A 20,719-nucleotide genomic window follows, 5' to 3' on the forward strand; every position below is an offset into this window, starting at 1 on the left:
GCTGATCAGAGTATAATATCACTGTCATTGTGTACAATGGTGTCCTGGTTCTGTTCACTTCACTTTGTATCAGTTCATATAAGTCTTCTCAGGTTTTTCTAAGAGCACCTCAGCATTTATTTATTGAGTGAGCGTTAACTCAATGAGTGTGCTCAGTACTATGCCAGAACGTATAAATTACATAGATTAATAATTCACATTTATATGTTACTTTATGTTTCATGTGGTATTTTACATATATTATCTCATTTGACCCTTGTTACCTCATGAAATGAGATTGTGCTTCTGAGATTTAATTGGCATGAAATACTCTGCTAACAGATTAAAATAATAATAATAGCTAGCATTTATATAGCATTTTAAGGTTTGCAAAGCACTTTAAAAATATCATTTTAGGTGGCAGCCAAGTAGCTCAGTGGATTGATAGCCAGGCCCAGAAATGGGAGGTCCTAGGTTCAAATCTGGCCTCTGACACTTCCTAGATATGTGACCCTGGGAAAGTCACTTAACCCCCATTGCCTAGTCCTTACCGCTGTTCCACCTTCGAACCAGTATTAATTCTAAGATATAAGGTAAGGGTTTTAAAAAAATCATCTTATTTGATCCTCACATCAATCCTGAGAGTCAGGTGCTATGATTATCCTGATATTACAGTTGCAAAGAGAGGTTAAATGACTTGCCCAGAGACACATAAATAGTATTTGTGCCCAGTGTCCTATTGATTGTTCCACTTAACTTTTTTTAAATTTTGTTTTAATTTTTTTCTTGCCTAATTTTTGTACATGTTCTTCCATATCCCTAGAAGATTGACACAACTATCTTGAGCATCTCTTATTGTTCTTTTAATATCTTTGGTGCTATTATACACCTAATCACTATTTTGCAATACTTTATACATAGGGCAGCTAGGTGGCACAGTGGATAGCATTTCGGGTCTGGAGATAGGAAGACCTGAAATCAAATCTGGCCTCAGATACTTATTGGCTGTGTGACTCTGGGCAAGTCACTGTGTCCTGTTTACCTCCATTTCCTCATCTAAAAAATTAACTGGAGAAGGAAATGGGGAGCTACTTCAGTATCTTTGCCAATAAGATGTCACAAAGAGTTGTATACAACTAAAAAACAATATTTTAGTCCCAGTCTGTAGATGAAGAAACTTGTTAATTTGTTACACCAGACCATAAAATGCATTCATCTATTCAAAAATGTATTAATATTCCTTGAGATATTTTTGTTGTCTGAAGAGAAAATGTCATTCTCCGAGGAGAAAAAAACCTGGAGAAGGAAAGTGACACTCCACTCCAGCCAGTGTCTAATGGAAATCTTGGAAAAACAAAGAGCAGAGCAGCAAATTAAGCAGAAAGCAGAAAAGCTCAAGGTCTATACTCTCAAGAAAAGGGGCCTCTCTATTCCCTGAGCAGATATGGATGAGTATTAGATGTTTTGCTCTGAACCTTGCTCTCTAGAAGAACCTTGCTCTCTTAGGAGCAGAAATTTTCACTGAAGTTTAAATGATGTGATGGTTTTGGAAAATGGTTTTATTTTGGATTCTCAGTTTCACAATTGTGCCATGAAGATACCATGTGGCCTTACTTTTTTCTTAAATAGAATCATTATATAATGGGGCATGGACTTTTTCACATTTGGTTGTGGAACCAACAGATCACTTCACTTTTTTTTAAACCCTTACCTTTCATCTTAGAATCAATACTAAGTACTGAATCTCTTGGCTGCCTACCTCCACCTGCCGCCCCCCCCCCCATTAATTCATTTGTAAATAAAGTATGAACCATGGTTTGTATATGAAGAAACTGAGATCTATAGAGGTTAAATGACTTGCCCAAGGCCACACAATGAGTTGCATCTCAAATTCTGACTTCAAAACTACTGCTTCCTATAACATCCCAACTGTTCGAATAGAAGACAGGATCCCTGCCCTCAAGGACATATAAGCTAAAGAATAGACAATATGAAACTTGGTCTAAGTGAGTGACAGATTGTACAGTTCAAATAAATTCTGTAGGAATTCAGAGAAGGAAGAGTTTAGGGTGGATTCAGACAGTCAGGAAAAATTATTTAGAGAATTTAAGTCTTGAGCAGGGTTTTGAAGAATGGATAGGATTTAGGAAGTATAGGGGGAAGAAAGAGAATGAGAAAGGCATTCCAGATGAAGAGAGGAGAAGCAGAGGTCAAGACCTGGGGGTCTATACAAGGACAAAACCCTGAACCAGACTTAAGACATTCCCAGAATCCTCTTCCTGATACCCTCTTCCTCAACAGTTAGCATCTTCTGTTCTGCACCAAGCCTAACTCTGGCCAGTCCAATGGAACAGGTTGAGGATTAGAATGAAATGAGACATTTGCAGGTCATGTAACATTTCACAAAAGGAGATTAACTTAATGATGGCATTGATTCCATTGGGTACAATTTCCCATCCTCTACATTTTCTGGTTGGCAGAATATAGACACTCAGGAAGCTATGTGAGTGTTTCAAGCTTTAGTCTCTAGGATTGAATATATCTCAAAGATAAAGTTTCCTTTACTTTTTAGGGAAGAGATTTCATTATTTTAAGTAGATGCTGCCCCTTCCACAAATTTATTTAGGTCTTATTACATGTCATTTGGGTAGTTGGTAGTGCAGTGGATAGAAACCCAGAGCTGGCATCAGGAAGACCTGAGTTCAAATTCAACCTTAGCTACTTACTAGCTGTGTTGTCACTTAACTCTGTTTGCCTCAGTTTCCTCATCTGTAAAATGAAATGGAGAAGGAAATGGCAAACCACTCCAATACTTTTGCCAGGAAAACCCCAAATTGGATCATGATAAGTCAGACATGGCTCAATGACAATGAATTAACTAAATTAAAATTAACTAAATGACATTTAGCTCTTGCACCCAGGAGTTGAGATCATTAGGAATGTTTCAGATTGAGGGCACAGAAGTCTTCACCCATAATCCGAAAGTCTCTTGTTCTGAACTTGTCTTCAGACCATCCATGTAGATCAACATTGGTTATACCAGTGGTATGGCCCTACTCAGCCCAAAGTAATCACAGATTTTTAGAGTTGGAAGGGACCTCAGTAGTTACCTCTGTTATAGCCAAAAAAGCTTATAGAAATATTATAGCCAAAAAGCTTAAACTCATAACAAACAGCGTGGCAGCATCATACCCTATCAAGCAGGGGGGTTTTTGGATAACGTCATGCTCGGATCAAGCAGGGCAGTTATCTCTGACTCGCAGTCCCAGGGATACAACTCCTGGCTGACAGTCCCAGGGACACCACTCCTCCCCTAGACGGAACAGCCTTGAAGATTCCTAGACAGAACAGCCTTGAAGATTAAGAATCATATCCTGTGGCACCTGGAAACATCCCTACTCCCTCTGTCTTGCTATTAGCTAACCCTAAGACAAAGACACCTATATCCTAGAAACATATATATTCCCTCCTTTGAATGCACCACTTGGGATTCTCTTGCTGAGTTCCCCCAGCGCGCACTGGCAATAAAGCTTTCTCCTGCTTTGATTGCATTGTCTCGTGTGTTCCTCTGGTGGCCACCCATTTGAACCCTAACACCTCTTCTACTCTATACCCTAAAAAAACTCCCCTATAACGTATGTGACAAATGGTCAGCTAATCTTTGCTTGAATAACTTCAATGAGGAGAATCCCATTAACAGCTGAGACATCCCATTCTACTTTTGGAATGATTCAAGTTGTTTTAATTTTTGCATTTCTCTTGTCATTAGTGATTTGGAATAATTCTCATCTACTGAGGAATGGCTCTTGATCTTAAATTTTGTATTAGTTTCCTATGTATTTGAGATATCAGACATTTATCAGACAGATCTGATGTATGGTTTTTTTCTCAGTTTACACCTTCCCTTCTTAACTTGGTTCCACTGATTTTGTTCATGCAGATTTTTCAATTTCATATAATTGACATGTTATCTTCTGTGACCAGTTGAGTCTTTCATTTGGTTAAGAACTCCCCCATCTTCCCAACCCTATTAATCATATCATCTAGCAGTGGCTTTCTCATAAGGTGACACTCCACTTAGTTTTTGTTCTGACTGAGGGAACAGAGACATGTACTTTAGTCTGGAGCTATATGGAACAGTGGAAGAATTTCCTAGTCCTGGTCTCTGAAAGATATGAGTTCAAATCTGGCCTCAGATACTTAGTAGCCATGTGGCCTTGAGCAAGTCACTTAATTTTTGTTTGCCTCAGTTTCCTCAACTATAAAACGGGGCTACGAGTAGAACTGAAGCCATCCAGCAGCTCCACGAAGATTCCTAGTGGGTTGGACACTCAGAAAGGGGAATCAAGGACTGAGTGAAAATGGGTAGCGGGCTAAAAACTAGTGGAAAGAAAACATAAGGCGGGAATAAAGACACGCAGACATAGAAAGTTTCGAGATAAGGTAGACAGACATCGAGTAAGCTCAGGTGGTTAAGAGCTTAGATGGTTCAGAGCTCTGATGGTCAAGAGCTTCTTGGTTAGGAGCTCTGATGGTTAAGAGCTTCTTTGCCAACTGCCATATAGCTAATTTTATTGGGGTTACAACCATAGATGGGGGGAAGGGGAGAACCAAGTGGTCTGATACATACATAATCATCAGGAGATACAAACTGTTGGAACCTGAAATAATAGGTAGAGCAAACATCTAGATCAGGAAACCATGAGGCCTAAGGTCTTGATACAAATGCTGATTGATTGAAGGTAAGGCAAGGAGACTGAGATAACTGGCCAGTCTTCCAGAGTGTAGCCTTAGGGAAGGGCTAGGAGTTTGGCAAGGTTGAGGTTCAATTCAACTCAAGGTTACAGAAATCAATCATAAGCAATACAAGAGTCATTTTTTTGAGCACTCTTAAAATAATATCAAGATTAATGTATACCTGGATTGCTACAAGAACCTACCTCACAGGGTTGTTGTGAGAATAAAATGAAATAATATTTGTAGAATGTTTGAATATATTTTGCATTCTTAGTACAATGCCTGGTAATGAGCTGTATAAATGTTATTATTGTTGTTGTTGCTGTTTTGTGTCATGGACCCTACTGGCAATTTGGCAAAACATATGGGCTTCTTAGAATAATGTTTCCAAATACACAAAATAAAACATATAGGATTAAAGAATAAAGCAATTATATTGAGATATGACTATCAAAATATTTATAAAAAAAAGTTCGCGGGCCCCAGTTTAAGAACCCTTGATCTATATTAATCCTATGGAGCAGAACATAAAGATCTCACTAAAAAATAATTAATTTATTTGTCAACATAAAAATCATTTATCAGCCAAGAAAGGAAAATATATTAATCAAAGCTAGACAATATTCACATATAAATATATCCTTGCCTTTTGTGAGTCAGGGCAATTATAGTACATTTAGTGAGAGAAGGAAGAAGATGGAAATAGACTTGAGATTATAGAGAAAGATCTTTTCTCGTTCCTTTTTTTCTTCTCCATTATCCTTTTTTTTTTTTTAAATAAAGAATGCAGGGGTTCTTTTTTTTTTTTTTTTAAACCCTTAACTTCTGTGTATTGGCTCCTAGGTGGAAGAGTGGTAAGGGTGGGCAATGGGGGTCAAGTGACTTGCCCAGGGTCATACAGCTGGGAAGTGTCTAAGGCTGGATTTGAACCTGGGACCTCCTGTCTCTAGGCCTGATTCTCAATCCACTGAGCTATCCAGCTGCCCCTGCAGGGGTTCTTAACCTTTTTTTTTCTGTGTGTCATAGATACCACTGGCAGTCTGGCAAAGCCTATGGATCCTTTGTCAGAATAATGTTTTAGAATGTAGAAAATAAAATGCATATGTTTACAATGAAATCAATTATGTTGAAATACAGTTGCCAAAATATAAAAGCAATAAATTCATGGACACCAGGCTAAGAATCCTTGTATTAGTAAAGTAAATTTTTTTGTTGTTTAGTACCAATGATAACAGTTATTAGAAATGGACATTATGTTGCACAACCTGTTAAACTCTATAGTGTGGGTGTGAATGTAACTAATAACTGTCTCCACTCATTTTATTTTATTATCTATTAAAAAAAAATCCTTACCTTCCATCCGTGAATCAATACCACATATTGGTTACAAGGCAGAAGAGTAGTAAGGGCTAGGAAATTGGGGTGAAGTGACTTGCTCAGTGTCTCATAGATAGGAAGTATCTGAATCCAGGACCTCTTGCCTCTAGGTCTGGCTTTCCATCTACTGAGCCACCTAGCTGCCCCTGTGTCTCCACTTATTTAAAAAATTATTCTGCACATTCTGAAACTGCCAAAAGATAGACTGCAAAGAATAAAAAACTACCTGCTTTCCTGAGTTGCCTAATTAAATTATTACTGGGGGATATTTATTAATAATGTTTGAATCTAGTTTGAACCTTGTTTATGCAGTTAGAAAATTGTCTAACTTGGAAACCATACAACATGCTGACTTCAGAGACCAGAAGAGAACAATCCTGGGTACTTCAATAGCTTGTGTTTTGGCTTCACCCAAATCATACTGAATATTTATATTTATCTGCTGACATGCATCTCAAGAAACCTTTTCTTTTTTTTCCCCAACCTTTACTTTTTTCTGGAAACTACCTATCTGCCTCCTTGCTGGCTACCCAGCTGCTTGTCTTTGCACTCTCTTTTGAACTCCATATAATATGAAACTTAATAGAGTTTCAAGAGGGAAGTCACACCTTTTTCAAGCTCTCCTTTTCAAATGATTAAAAATCCTTTCTAAAACTTTTTCAAGTCTTTTTTGTTCTTGACCTGACACTGCCTGGTTACCTCTGTTCTTTGTGAAACTATCTAGTGAGATAATACACAAAAGCACTTTCCAAAGTATTAAGTTTGTGAAAGAAAAATTCAGTACTCTTTTTTTTGGGGGGTGGGGCACATCTCTCATAAAACAAAAGGACTTATTAATTAAATTCTAAGAACCTTTGCTTAGTGAATGAGAAATCCAAAGAGACAAAAATCCATCACACTTTTGAAAATCTGACTCAAATTTTCTGCTTTCAATTTATTGTGTTCAAGAACAAAGACAGAATTCCCTTGTCAAGAGTTAACAAAGGTACTAAGGTAATGGGTTTTTGATTCATCAAACCGAAAAATAATAACTAACTTTTCCCTAAACCATTCCATTTTGTCAAAGATGGAAAGCATAGAAGTTCTGGGCTGTGGAGTGCTCAGAGTTTGCATCACAGGCCATCACCAGATGGTTTGCCACTGAATTTTGATGACTTTGGAAGAGAGTGAGGAAGATGATTTTTGTACAATTCTACCTCACTTAAGTCCAATTCACTCTCAAGTTAAGCCAGTGTCAGGAAGTCATTGGCTCCCCCTTGTTAAAAATGAAGGACAGACCACCACAGATTGTAAGTTTGGGGGGGGGGGGGGGGGGGGAGGGGCAGGGGCTGTCTTTTACCTCTTTTGTAGCCCCAGCACTTAGCACGGTACTAGTACCTAGTACATACTTAATAATTTTTTTGTTTTTTGCTTAAATTTTTTTCCATTAATTGATTTCAGGGAGGATCCCTTCCTAAGCTGATCAATCCTCTCCATTTACAAAGTTGTTAGGCCTAGACAAGAATGTGTCAAATAGATTTCAGTGCAGGACAAGCTTCCTCAAAAGTGATGATTGATGACTGTCCTATTCAAATTAAACCATAAGAACTTATATTTTCTTTATGATAGCAAAGAATTGGAAAAGTGGAGGTTCAACGATTAGGCAATGGTTAAATAGTGGTACACGAATTCAGTGGGTGAAAGTTACTCATTTGTTCCTCACAACTCAAGGAGGTACGGTCTAATAATGGCTTACAATTGGGGAAACTGAGGCAGATAGCAGTTAAGCCATTGACTCAGTCACAAAATAAGTATTTTGAACTCGTTTTCCTGCCTCCAAGTTCTGTGCTCTAAGCATTTCACCCTGTGGTTGCCTTGAGGAGGAGGGAGAGGAAATGGGCGAATATTTTGGATGAGGAGGAAATTTAGTTCGCAAAGAGCAAGTAGACAGCCTGAAGCGGATGGTAGGAGAATCTTGCAAAATGACGGGAGGGGCAAGGCAACTTCGCAGTGACGTCATCATGCAGCGCCGCTACCGCCGTAGGCCGGACGCGTGACGTCATCCTGCGACGGGGGCGGCTTTTGTGAGGAAACGAAACTGGGGCTGAACGACGGCGACGGCTGCGACGGCTGCGACGGCTGCGGCGGCAGTGGCGCGATCTGGCGGCCTGACGCCCCTTCCCCCTCTCCCCTCCCCGGCAGCTCGCCCACACCCCGCAGCGTGAGTGCCGGAGGAGCGCGGGCGCGGGTGCGGGTGCGGCCCGGGCGGGAGGGAGTCGGGGCGGGCTTGGCTTCGCCTTCTGGCTCACAACGGCCCGACTGAGAGGCCCGGCTCCCCGACCCGCCTCCGCCGGCCTGGGCACGGCGCCCGCCTTCTGCTTTCCTTTCTGGTTCCCGGCCCTCTCCCGCTTTCTTCCCCCCTCTCCTTTCTAGTTCCCTTCCCCCACTCCCGCGCTCGCCTCCCGCTCCCTTCTCCTGGCCCCCTCCCCCTCCTGATCTTCTTTCCTCTCCCTCCTTCTGTACTCTTCTAGTCTTCCTCCCCTTTCTGCCTTCCATCTCCCCTCCCACTTTCTTATTCCTCCCTTTTCCCTCCCTGTTTTCTCCTTCCCTCCTCCTCCATCACCTCCATTTCTCTTCTCCAGTGTTTTTCATTTAACCCTACTTTCCCCTTTATTACAGACACCCTTCTATGTTCCTGGCAGCACCTCTCTTCACCCTACCCTAGCCTCCCCAGTGGTCCTTGTCTTCATATTTGATGCTCTACTTTTTGAAGAGCACCTTTTTTTTCCCCCCAACCCCTCTTGCACATTCTTTTGCGGATGGGTGGAGATATGGGGTGGGTGGGAATGGGATTGGGAAATATCGTCCATTTGGAAAATTGAAATTTTTCAAAGGAGATGATTTTGAGCATTTGGTAAGGAAGCTGGAATTAGAAACTACTTTTTTTTCCCACTCAAGTAGATTGTTATAGAACAACTCTTTCATACATTTTGTTGTTCTTTTTTTTTTTTTTTTTTTTCTGGGCCTCAGGTTCCTCATATAAAGTGAGAGGATTGACTGGATAAAATGACCCCTAAGGCCCCTTCTAGCTCTGACATTCTAGAATTTTAGGATCATTCTCTTTCTCTCATTTCCCAGGAAACAATTCCCCTCCTCAAAAAAAGAATCTGGTTATGAAATAGTACTGTGCTTTTTCCTTTCTCATACTGGAGTCTTCAGTGTTGGTGGGTCATCTAGTTAGTTGACAAACTTTGCGATGCTTTGGGTAAAACATTGTCAGTTTTGTCTCCAATTACAATGTTCCTCCCATACTCCATCCTTTAGAATTCAGGGTGACTCCAGAGGCTCCAGTGTTTGACCCTTCTTATTACTCACCTCAGGCATAGTTTCTATTCTTCCCCCTTCCCATTTTACCTTCTTCAAAATAACATCTATACCACTGAAGTGGGAAAATGGAAGTTGCCTTATATCCAGGAGAGATTGAGACTATAATTGGCCCATCTTATAGCTGGAGAGCTAGTAAAGTAAGTGATACAGAGCTTTAGGAGGTGACATTGGTGAGGGTGAAAATGGTTGATCCTTGGCCTGCCATATGCTTGCTGTTGCCACTGCTCCCAAACATAATATGATGTGACCAATACCTGCAACCCCAGTTGACCTTGCCCTGGGCTGATTCAAAGTCTGGAAACTTTCTTGGCTTTGTGTCCACTTTTGTTTCCTTTTTTCCCTTCTGACTGGGCTGCATGGAAGGCTTTCTAGAATACCAAGAATCTGGACCACGATTTGTTAGGTTCGGTATCCTCTTGAATAAAGATGATCATTCTGTTATGATATTTAGATGTCACTGCCTCCTTTTCCTCTTAATTTCCCCCCCTTAGTATCTATGTAAATAAATGATAGTGACTTGATGTGTGCTTATTTCCATTTTCTTAGCCATTTGTTAACCAGTTGGCTGTGTGCCAATTTCCTGTCCTAAGAACTTGCTTTCTATACCACTGGCATTAAATCAGCCAACCAGTGGATAGAGTGCTGCTATTACTGCCAGAAAAGTTTCCTAACTCCTCTGTACTCTACGTTCACCTTGAAAGATGCCAAAAATCAGTTGTCACTGATAAAAATAACAGTGATTATCCAATTGTTTTTGCAGAGCCCTTGCTGTTAGTAGATGTAAATGTCTTTGTTATCATCCTTCCCCACAGATTGAATCTTATGTACCATTGCCATATTCAGTGGTCTTAAAAAAGGAACTCTCCATGTGAATAGTGACTACCAAGAGATGAGGAGTTAATGTGTAATTGTTTGGGTCCAGGACCTGGCATTGACATTGCAATCACCTCTGAGTCTGTTGAATTTTTTAAAATACACATAAAATGAATAGTTACTAATGAAAACGATCCTGGCTGTCATCTTTCCTGTGTCTCATTCCAAGGAAAGATCATTATTGGAGTATTGGCTCTAGAAGATGATAAGAAATGTCAAATTACATCCCTTGGATGGCTTACGTGTTTGTGCCCCCAAACTTTATCAACTTCTGTTCATGTGGCTTTGAATCAGAGAGTTAACTGCCATTTGTGGTTGCAGTGACAATGAAGAGAAGAGGTGAAGGGGAATTTAGTAGCCCTCAGAAGAAGCAGAAGAAAAGAGCTGCTGAACTGGGCTTGACTCTAAGTTCCACATCTGATGAAGAACCCCCTCCTTTTGGCAATCATGGCCCACAAGGTAAGGCTGGCAGCATGATGTGAAGCCCAACTGTTGGGATTGCTAATGTCTGGGCTCTGGATAATTGATAGTCCATTATCTCTTGTTAAAAACTGGACCAGTTGTGAAGGAATTGAGCAGTACTGGCTTTTCTGTTTTAAAAAAATATTTTATTATTTTTCAGTTCCATGGAAAACAATTCTTAACATGCATTTTGAAAAATATTGAGGTCCAAATTCTCTTCTTCCCTTTTTGCCTACCTAATTGAGATGGCAGTATGAAAGGGAATTCTTTATTCTCTTTGTTTGTTTTGAATGAATCAACCAAAAACTTAAATTTCCTACTTAACACTAAGTAAAAGGGTTCACAGGTCACTTACTTGGAGAGCTCCACTCAGTCAGTCAGGAACTTGTGAATCCTTTGATAAGAGTTTTACCCCTTCAGAGGATGAGAGGTGGATCCCACAGACGCTGCCCTGTTGGGCAGTGCTAGACAATTTGGAAGCTGTGATTGGCCTCTGTGAAGAGGGGAAGGGACAGGAAGTGATATGGAAAAAGGACTATAAAAAGTCCTGAACTTCATGTCCAAGGGGTCTTTGGCTCAAAGTTTCAGCTTAAATCTTCGACTTGAAGCTTTGGCTTAGGACTTGAACTGGGACTTTGCCTCTTGAACTGCTTTTGGTAAGATTGGTCCTGGATCTTCTCCTTTGGAGTGTCCCAATTTTGCCACTCCTCTCCAACATTTATCATTTTCCTTTTTTGTCATATTAGCCAATCTTGATAGGTATGAGATGGCACCTCAGAGTTTGTTTTAATTTGTATTTCTCTAGTCAGTGGTGATTTAGAGCATTTTTTCATATGATTACAGATGGTTTTAATTTTTTCATCTGAGAACTGACAATTTTTCAATTAGGGAATAACTTGTATTCTTATAAATTTGACTTAGTTTTCTCTATATTTGAGAAATGAGGCCTTTGTCAGATAATTGCTATAACATTTTTTTCCAGTTTTTTGTTTCCTTTCTAAATCTTGGTTGCATTTCTTTTGTTTGTTTTGTGTGTAAAAGCTTTAAATTTAATGTAATCAAAATTATCCAATCTTGTAATGTTCTCAGTGTCTTGATTTGTCATAAATTCTTCTCTTAGCCATAGGTCTGACAGGTAAACTGTTCCATTTTCCCTGAATTGCTCATGATCTCATCCTTTATTTCTAAATCATGTTATCTATTTTGACTTTATCTTGGTATGTGGAGTGAGATGTTGGTCTGTGCCCAGTTTCTGCCATGCTGTTTTCCAGTTTTCCTAGCAGTTTTTTGTTTTGTAATTGTGTTCATATAAGTTCTGGGTTTATCTTAGCAGATAGACTCCCAAAAATCTAATATTATTTACAATTATTTATTTATTTAAGCCCTAACTTTCCATCTTAGAATCAATACTGTATTATAAGGGTTAGGCAATGGAGGCTAGGCAAAAGTGACTTGCCAAAGGTCATTGTTTACAGTTATTTTAAATGGAATGTCTCTATCTCTTGCCATTGGACTTTGTTGGTAATAATATAGAAATGCTTGGTGATTTATATGGGTTTAATTTTATATCCTGCAAGTTTGCTAAAGTTAATTATTTCACCTAGTTTTTTAGTTGATTCTTTAGGATTCTTCAATTATATCATCATCTGCAAAGTGTAATAGTTGTGTTTCCTCATTTCCTGCTCTGATTCCTTCAATTTCTTTTTCTTACTGCTTTAGCTAGCATTGCTAATATGATATTGAAAAATGGTGGTGATAATAGGCATGCTCCCTTTCGCCTCTGATCTTGTTGGCAAGGCTTCTTGTTTATCTCAGTTACAGATAATGCTTGCTGATTGTTTTAGAAAATACTGCTTATCATTTTAAAGAAAGCTCCATTTATTCCTATGCTTTCTAGTGTTTTTAAAAGGAATAAGTGTTTTATTTTGTCAAAAGCTTTTTCTGTGTCTATTGAGATAATCACATGGTTTTTGTTGTTTTTGTTATTGTGGTCAATTATGCTGATAGTTTTCTTAATATTGAATCAGTCCTGCATTTCTGTTATAAATCCCACCTGGTTATAGTGTATGTTCTTTTTGATATATTGCTGTAATCTCCTTGCTAGTATTTTATTTAACATATTTGCACCAATATTCGATAGGGAAAATAGTCTGTAGTTGTCTTTCTCTATTTTTGCTGTTCTTGATTTAGGTGTCAGCACCATATTTGTGTCATAACATAAATTTGGTAGAATTCCTTCTTAGCCTGTTTTTCTAAATAGTCTATATAGCATTGGAATTAATTGTTTTTTAAATGTTTGGTATTTAAAAAAGTAGCATTCATTTGTAAATCCATCTATTCCTGGGAGTTTTTTTTTTTTTTAATCCTTACCTTCCATCTTGGAGTCAATACTGTGTATTGCAGAAAAGTGATAAAGGCTAGGTAGTGGGGGTCAAGTGACTTGCCCAGGGTCACAAAGCTAGGAAGTATCTGAGGTCACATTTGAACCTAGGACCTCCCGTCTCTAGGCTTGGCTCTCAATCCATGGAGCCACCCAGCTACCCCCCTGGGAGTTTTTTCTTACGGAGTTCATTGATGGCTTGTTCAATTTTTTTCTAAGATGGGGTTATTTAAATATTTTATTTCCTCTAATATTAATCTGAGCAGTTTATATTTTTGTGAATATTCATCCATTTCACTTAGATTGTCAGATTTATTGGCATACTATTGGGCATACAATTGCTTTAATTTCTTCTTCATTGGTGTTGAATTTACCCTTTTCGTTTTTGATACTGCTGTTTTTTACTTTCTTTTTAAAAATCAAATTAATAGTTTATTGTATTGGTTTTTCTAAGCCTGTGAATAGACTTTCCTTTTCCTGTTGCCATTCTCTTAATGGAAGTTTGGTATTATATGTCTAAGTTGAAAGATATTCAAGAATTATTTCTGTTATGTAAAAATTTGTTAGTTTCTAGTGGGGACATTCTTTTGATATCTTGGACTGCCCCAAGGTAGTGATGAGCACTGAGCATTTTATGTAAAACCAGACCTTCATAGTCATTGATGATCCTGGGTCCATTTCCTAGGAAGAAAAGGGTTAGCTTCTGGGATCTGGCATCCTTCTGGCCAGCTTTTAACATTTACTTTCCTATTTTCCCCAGTAGCTACAGTTAAAAGCAGTAAACAGTATTAGAGCAGTAATATATTCATTGTTCGCATTTAGTTCAAAGTACCTCACTGATCTGCTTGGAACCACTCTTGCTTTGCCGGTTTTTAGGGCTGTAGAAATTTACAGCATCCATTTTCTTTGTGAATTTTACAGAGTCTGGATATATCTCAAATACCAAACAAATTAGGAAACCTATTTGCATTAGGTTTCACTTGCCAATTGCTTCATGTTTTGGATCCTCTCTGAATCATTGGTAAACTGGAATGAAATTTGGTAACAGATTGGTGACCAAAAGGGTGTGACATACCAGTTGAGGGTGGTAGAAAATACAGTTTACTAACAAGTGGTAGGCCAATTGAGGGGCAGTTTCCCATCAGATGTTACTGAGAAGCTGGTCCAGAGAGAAGAAACTTGACAGGCGGTAAAAATAATAAAGCAGTTGGTGTGGCTATGGTCCAGGCTCAGAGAGAATGTTTCTCTTGTTTTTCTGTAATGTGTATCAGCTAGATGTGTGTGCCATTCGTGCTATCAAGATAATTTCAGGATAAGTGAGAACAGGGTCTTTATGTTGCAGCTGGCACTGATAAATGGGGAAAGAAAAAGTCTTTGTGTCTCTTGTTTGTCTTATAGATAATTTAGGAGAGGGAAATTTTGCTTCTTCCCCAGAAGTTAGTGATGATATTTAGGCTTACTGTATTTGGATGGAAGGAAGAAGCTCAGTCCAGGTTGGCAGGATGCTGAAACATAGCTGGTTTTGCATGGAGCATGGGTGATTATTACAGAGGTAGCATTTCCCATTTTAACACAAAGTACATAATTTTTCTGTTTTTTGTTTTTGTTTTTGTTTTTTGCAGTATCAAGGAACCTCTGTTAAGTTTAAGGCTTCTAAACATGTAATTGTCAATTGAGATTTTTTTTCTTTGATCTTTCTCAATTTTCTTCCATAAATTTGGACTTCTAGAAATTAGCATCTTGTGCTGTAGATCAGAATTGGATCTTCCTTCTGTCTACTTTTACAGTAGAGAAGGGTCCAAGGGTGACTTAGTGGGGCAGGTGGTGGGGCCCTTTCCAGAAGGCCTATAGCCACCAGTTGGCTGCTTCATTTGCAGAAAACAGAGCAGGTGGCAAAATTTTCTTTCTATAAGATATGAAAATCAAAGAAAAGATATGCTCCAGAATGCATCCGTTCTTTCCATTTCTCTAGCAAGTTTTAGTTTGCTACTGTTGCACTTGGGAGAAATGAAAACCACTTGAGTGATGTAGCCTGGCTTCTTCCAGGGGGAGAAATAACATAGTAGTACCTTTCCATGGGGAGCATCAAGTGTTTAACGTACCTCATCTTTTTTACACAAATCAATTTCAATTTGTGTCTTAAGATTTTCAACACATATTCACTTTGAAGGTTCTACTTGTACATTTGTTGTATGCTGCATCCTGATAGTGCCCGCCAGAAAGCACACATCTCATCTGTGTGTGATAGTGTGCATGCAGGTGTAGGACATTTACATGAGTTTATGTTTCCATCATAGCCCCTTCAGCTAGCTCCAACTGGACATGCTATTTAGGCATATATGTTTTTGAGGGATGTCCTTTGAAACTTATTTACATAATGATACTAATGAAGTAGCTGTAGCACCAGGTTAGAGTTTCCTTTTAGGCAAAAGACATGATAGAAAAGAGAGAACTCTTTCTATCTGAAGTGTCAACTCCTGACCTTCACAGAGAACTTTTAAGATATTTTCAAGAGTATGATCCCTTGTAAATTTGCTCTGAAATAATGTCCCTCTGGGATAAAGATAAGACAAATAGACTTCATCATATGGGATCTAGAACCCTGAAATTCTTGCCCCTTTGCTAGTGATGTCCCTTCAGTTGCCCTCTTTCATTATGTCTCCATTGAATATGGGCTTCTGTCTGTCCAATCTGTAGCAATTTCAGATTATGATGGCATCTGCCACTTGCACCTGATAACCCCTGTATTTGCCCCCCTTCCCCACTCAGATTTAGTTCCTTCCTAAGTAGGTTATTTGCCCTGAAACTATTGCTTTCCTGTCAGCCCAGATTCATGACCTTAATCAAAAACTTCCTTTATCGGTATCTGTTTAAATTGCTTTAATGAGATGCTATTTGTCTAGCGTGCAGAAGAAATTGAGTCTTTGAGCAGGAATGACTGTATTCCATGGTGATTATAAACTAGGATGTGACGTTTATTAAAATCCATAATTTGCTTCTTTCTATCTGTGTGCTGTTCACCTTGGTGATTATTAGTTGTAGGAGGAGTTGCCCTTTCTTTTGAGTTGTTGCTGTAATTTTTATTACTGGGATTTCTGCCATCCCACTCTATTGCTCTATAAAAGAACTTGCTGGGAAAGCTCTGCCTCTGCTTTAAAGTGAACTTGTCTCTTTCTCCATAAAGCCCAAAGAGTTATGGATTCTTCCACATAGAGAAGAAATGATCTTAAATGAAAATCCTAAATAATTTAAAAAACTGATAAGTTATAATAGGTGAGCTCCTGGAGAGGTAGATGAGCCTGCTAGCTTACTCTGGCAAGTTCTTAACAAAATTAATGATTTTAATAGACCAACCTTATCACTCCTATTAATTGATATCCTCATTACAGAGTTGTCTATTTGAAGTGTTTGTTTAATTCTTATCAAATCTAGTGGACTAAACCTCATCTCAGTTTGGCTACAGCCATGGTACTTGTCAGTCCCTGAGACACTTATTTTGCATGTTGTTCTAATTTCCTGCCTACCCTTTAGGAACCCTGGAATATCTCTCTGTCTTGTTTGACTTGGCAATACTGGCTTGAGTTAGTTTTCTTTATTTGTTGTAGTACATCAATCAAGTAATTTTTTCCCCTATAATTCTTTACCTTCTGTCTTTTTTTAAAAAACTCTTTCCATCTTAGCATTGATAATGTGTATTGTTTCCAAGACAGAAGAGTGGTAAGGGCTAGGCAATGGGAGTTAAATGACTTGCCCAGGGTCACACAGCTAGGGAGTGTCTGAGGTCACATTTGAACCTAGGAACTTCCTGTCTCTAGGCCTGACTCTCAATCTGCTAAGCTACCTACCTGCCCCCAACCTTCTGTCTTAGAATGGATATTGATTCTAAGGAAGAAGAGCAGTAAGAGATAGTGTAAAGTAAAAATGATAATCATGTGGTTTCTAGACATTCTTGTTAATTAATCTGGTTAATTTGATAAGGCATAAATGTTGATTTAATGATAAGAAATAGACCCAGTTATTAGTTGAGTGAATTAACTGAGTATAAGAAATAACTAACCAATCAAAAGGAAAAATATTCAGCAGTCATAATCATGGTATGAATTGTAGGAATAAAATTAATCTTGAAATATTCTTGTAAACAACTTTTCAACTACCTTACAACATATGCTTGATTCAGAGCATTTTGGCTTCAGTATCTAGGGACACGTCATCAGCATCAGGGAACATGTCATATGTGTCATGGAGCAAAAGGGATACCTTACTGCAATGCCTGAAATAGGGACATTCACCCAAACCTTTCTCTTTCTGTGGCTTTATTATGGTTTCATGATACCCTAGAACAATAGTAGGCAACCTTTTTGGCCTTGAGAGCCATAAATGCCTGCGGAAGGAGGAGGATGGAGGCAGAAGGCACTGGGGGTTGAAGGGCCCCCTGGGGCACATCCTGGGGCTCTGTCCGGCCTGGCTGGTCAGGAGGTGGAGCCAGATCTGGCTCGGGAGCCATACGTTGCCGACCCCTGGCCTAGGATATACTGTTCATGATACCTGCCAAGGAGGCAGCTGGAGAAGAGAAGCAGAGAAGAGACCAGTCTAGTTGCAGCCTTCAGCCACCACACCTCCATCTTGGGCCTTTGCCTCTGGAAGTTTTGACCTCATATTCAGCTCTGCAGATCAGATCAACTGGCTTAATCTAGTTTATCAATAGTGCAGGGAAGAAGCTGACAGAAAACCAGAGGAGTAAGGGTGTAGAGTGGACAAAGAGCCAGACTTGGAAGTGGGACATAGTCATGAGTCTCTCCTTGATCTAACCTAAAAGGCACGCAGATGAAGTTGAGTTCTCAGGTATAAGGGAAAGATCCCACACCCCTCCCCCACCTACTGCACTGAGATCCACAGTAGGAATCCAGATGACTGGGATCCCAGGTCAAAGGTTACAACCATGACGAAGTATCTTGGTGCCACCACAGGAAGCTCAGGGCTCTGACCAAGCAGCTGGCAGAAAGGAGTAGAGAGGGTAACTACATTCAGCCTCTACACCTTCACTTTCACCTTCAGCCTCTGTTGGCAGCTGGGGAAGATCTGGTCTCAGGGGACCATAATACAACTGGTTAGCTCCATTAACCTAATCCAGTTAATCAGCTGAGCAGAGAAGAAGCCCCTTCAGGGCAGAAGAGCCTAAACTCACAGATCCAGCAAACAGAGGAGCAAGAATACAGTCAATAAGGAGGAGGAAAGAAGCAAAAAATATGAGTAAACAACAGAAAAAGAAGAAAGAAATTACAATTGACAGCTTCTGTTCAGGTAATGAACAAAGAACAAATGGAACAGAGGAGTGCCAAGGAACACCAAGCAAAAACTCAGGAACTCCAATGAATTAAGATTCAGGCTCTGGAAGAATTCAAAATACAATTCAAAAAACAATTAAGAGAGATTGAAGAAAATTGGGAAAAGAACTTAGAAAGCAAAATAGGTCATCTCAAAACAGAGTCACATGAACTAAAACAAGAAAATAGTGTCTTAAAAACCAGAATTGATCAGCTTGAAAATGAGGCAAAGAAAGTAAAAGATAAAAACAATGACCTACAAAGAAAAATAGAACAAAAGGAAAAGAAGGTTCAAAAAGTCAGGGGTGAAATTCCGTTTTTAAAAATTAGAATCGAACAGTTAGAAGCAAATTACTTCACAAGGCAGCAAGAATCTATAAAACAAAATCAAAAGAATGAAAAAATTGAGAAAATATGAAACATCTCATTGATAAAACAACAGACCTGGAAAATAGATTCAGGAGAGACAATTTAAGAATTATTGAACTACTGGAAAATCATGACCAAAGAAAAAACCTGGGCATCATCCTACAGGAAGTTATCCAAGAAAACTGCCTTGATATTCTTGAACAAGAGGGTAAAGTTGAGATTGAAAGAATCCACACCTGCATTAAATCCCCAATTGACAATACCCAGGAATGCCATAGACAAGTTTAAGAACTTCCAAAACAAGCTGCTAAAAAGAAACAATTCAGCTATCATGGAGCCACAGTCAGGATTACATAGGACCTGGCTCATCTACACTGAAGGACTACTGGAAGGCATGAATATAGTATTCCAGAAAGCAAGGGAACTGGGTCTACAACCAAGAATCAGTTACCCAGCAAAATTGATTCTATTCTTGCAGGGGAAAGTATGGTTAGCTAATAAAATAGAATATTTCCAAGAATTCCTGAAGAAAAGACCGAACTTAAACAGAAAATTGAATGCCCAAATAGAGAACTCAAGAGAACCACCAAAGGGTAATTAAGAAAGGACAAAAAAATAAGGGACCCATTAAGTTCAAATGATTTATATTCCTATTTGAAAAGATGATATTGGTAACTTGTAAAAATTGTTATTATCATTGGGGTAGCTAGAAGAATATACCTAGAGGTTATAGTGATAAACGGTATAGGATGACATGTCTAAAAAATATATTAAAAACTAGAGGTAGTAAAGAAGATAATACTAAGAGAAAGTGCACTGGGGAGAGAAGACCAATATAATGGAAAAGAGGAAGAGGTTGGCGACAGGTAATACTTATATGCTTATTGGAATTGACTCACAGAGGGCAGAACAGTCAGATCCTTTGGGGCAGAGAATTGTATCATGCCCTGTAGAGAAGTATAAGGGTTATAAATGGGCTTGTGGGGAGGGGAGCAATACAAGGGAGGGAGAGATTGGGGAGTCATTTAAAAGTCACTATAGTAAGAGGGAAATAATAAGGGAGGTTCTGGGAAGGGGAATAACATTAGGGAGGGGAAAGGAGGGAGACTGACTAAAAGCAAAAAGTTGGAGGGGAGGGTAAGAGGGATAAGAGAAAAGGCAGAATCAAAGGAGGAAGTCAAAATGGAGGGGAATACTCAGACAGTAATCATAACTGTGAATGTGAATGGGATGAATTCACCCATAAAAAGGAAGTGGATAGCAGAATGGGTTAAAAACCAGAATCCTACCATATATTGTCTATAACGGTGATGGGCTTGGTGTGTCAAAATTTGCCAAAAAACTGAGCATAACTTGGGTGGTGTGTCACTTTGAGAAAACATGATTTTGTGATATTTATAGTTTAAATAACTAAAAATGTGTAATTGTAATATATAACTATTTAATAAACCAAAAAACTAATTATTTAACTTACCTGCTTAGTGACTTCTTTGTTCATCTGTCAGTTGGTTTCTTTTGTCTTGATGTCATTTAACTTGTGTGGGGTGCCGTGAACTAAGATAAGTGAGGGGTGGGGGAATTCTTTAACCTGCCTAGTAGTGACATTTTGTTGCTGAATTTCATTGACTAATGAAAATTCAACTACACTGCAGTAAATGTTTCATTCTCAGCATGAGGCCCCATACTTCTTTGTATGTGTCCACGTGTCATCAAAAATGGCTGTGTCAGTGCTGACATGTGTCATAGGTTTGCCATCAGGGATCTATAAGAAACACTTGAGGCAGGTAGACATATACTAGGTAAAGGTAAGAGGGTGGAGTAGAATTTAATGGGCTGCAACTGAGACAAAGAA

The 20,719-nt window shown here is 39.0% G+C and overlaps 1 protein-coding gene across 1 annotated transcript in view; it reads left to right on the forward strand.

Annotated features, from left to right (window-relative positions):
- Positions 1-8,201: 8,201 nt before the first annotated feature.
- CMTR1 (cap methyltransferase 1) overlaps positions 8,202-20,719 on the forward strand; it is a 67,150-nt gene continuing 54,632 nt past the window's right edge. The window contains exons 1-2 of the mRNA XM_044674370.1: positions 8,202-8,293; positions 10,654-10,791. Coding sequence (XP_044530305.1) covers positions 10,659-10,791 — 133 coding nt within the window. The 5' untranslated portion in view covers positions 8,202-8,293; positions 10,654-10,658. The remainder of the gene's footprint in view (positions 8,294-10,653; positions 10,792-20,719) is intronic.

The sequence above is a fragment of the Gracilinanus agilis genome, chromosome 4 (genome assembly GCF_016433145.1).
Source record: "Gracilinanus agilis isolate LMUSP501 chromosome 4, AgileGrace, whole genome shotgun sequence".
NCBI lineage: Eukaryota > Metazoa > Chordata > Mammalia > Didelphimorphia > Didelphidae > Gracilinanus > Gracilinanus agilis.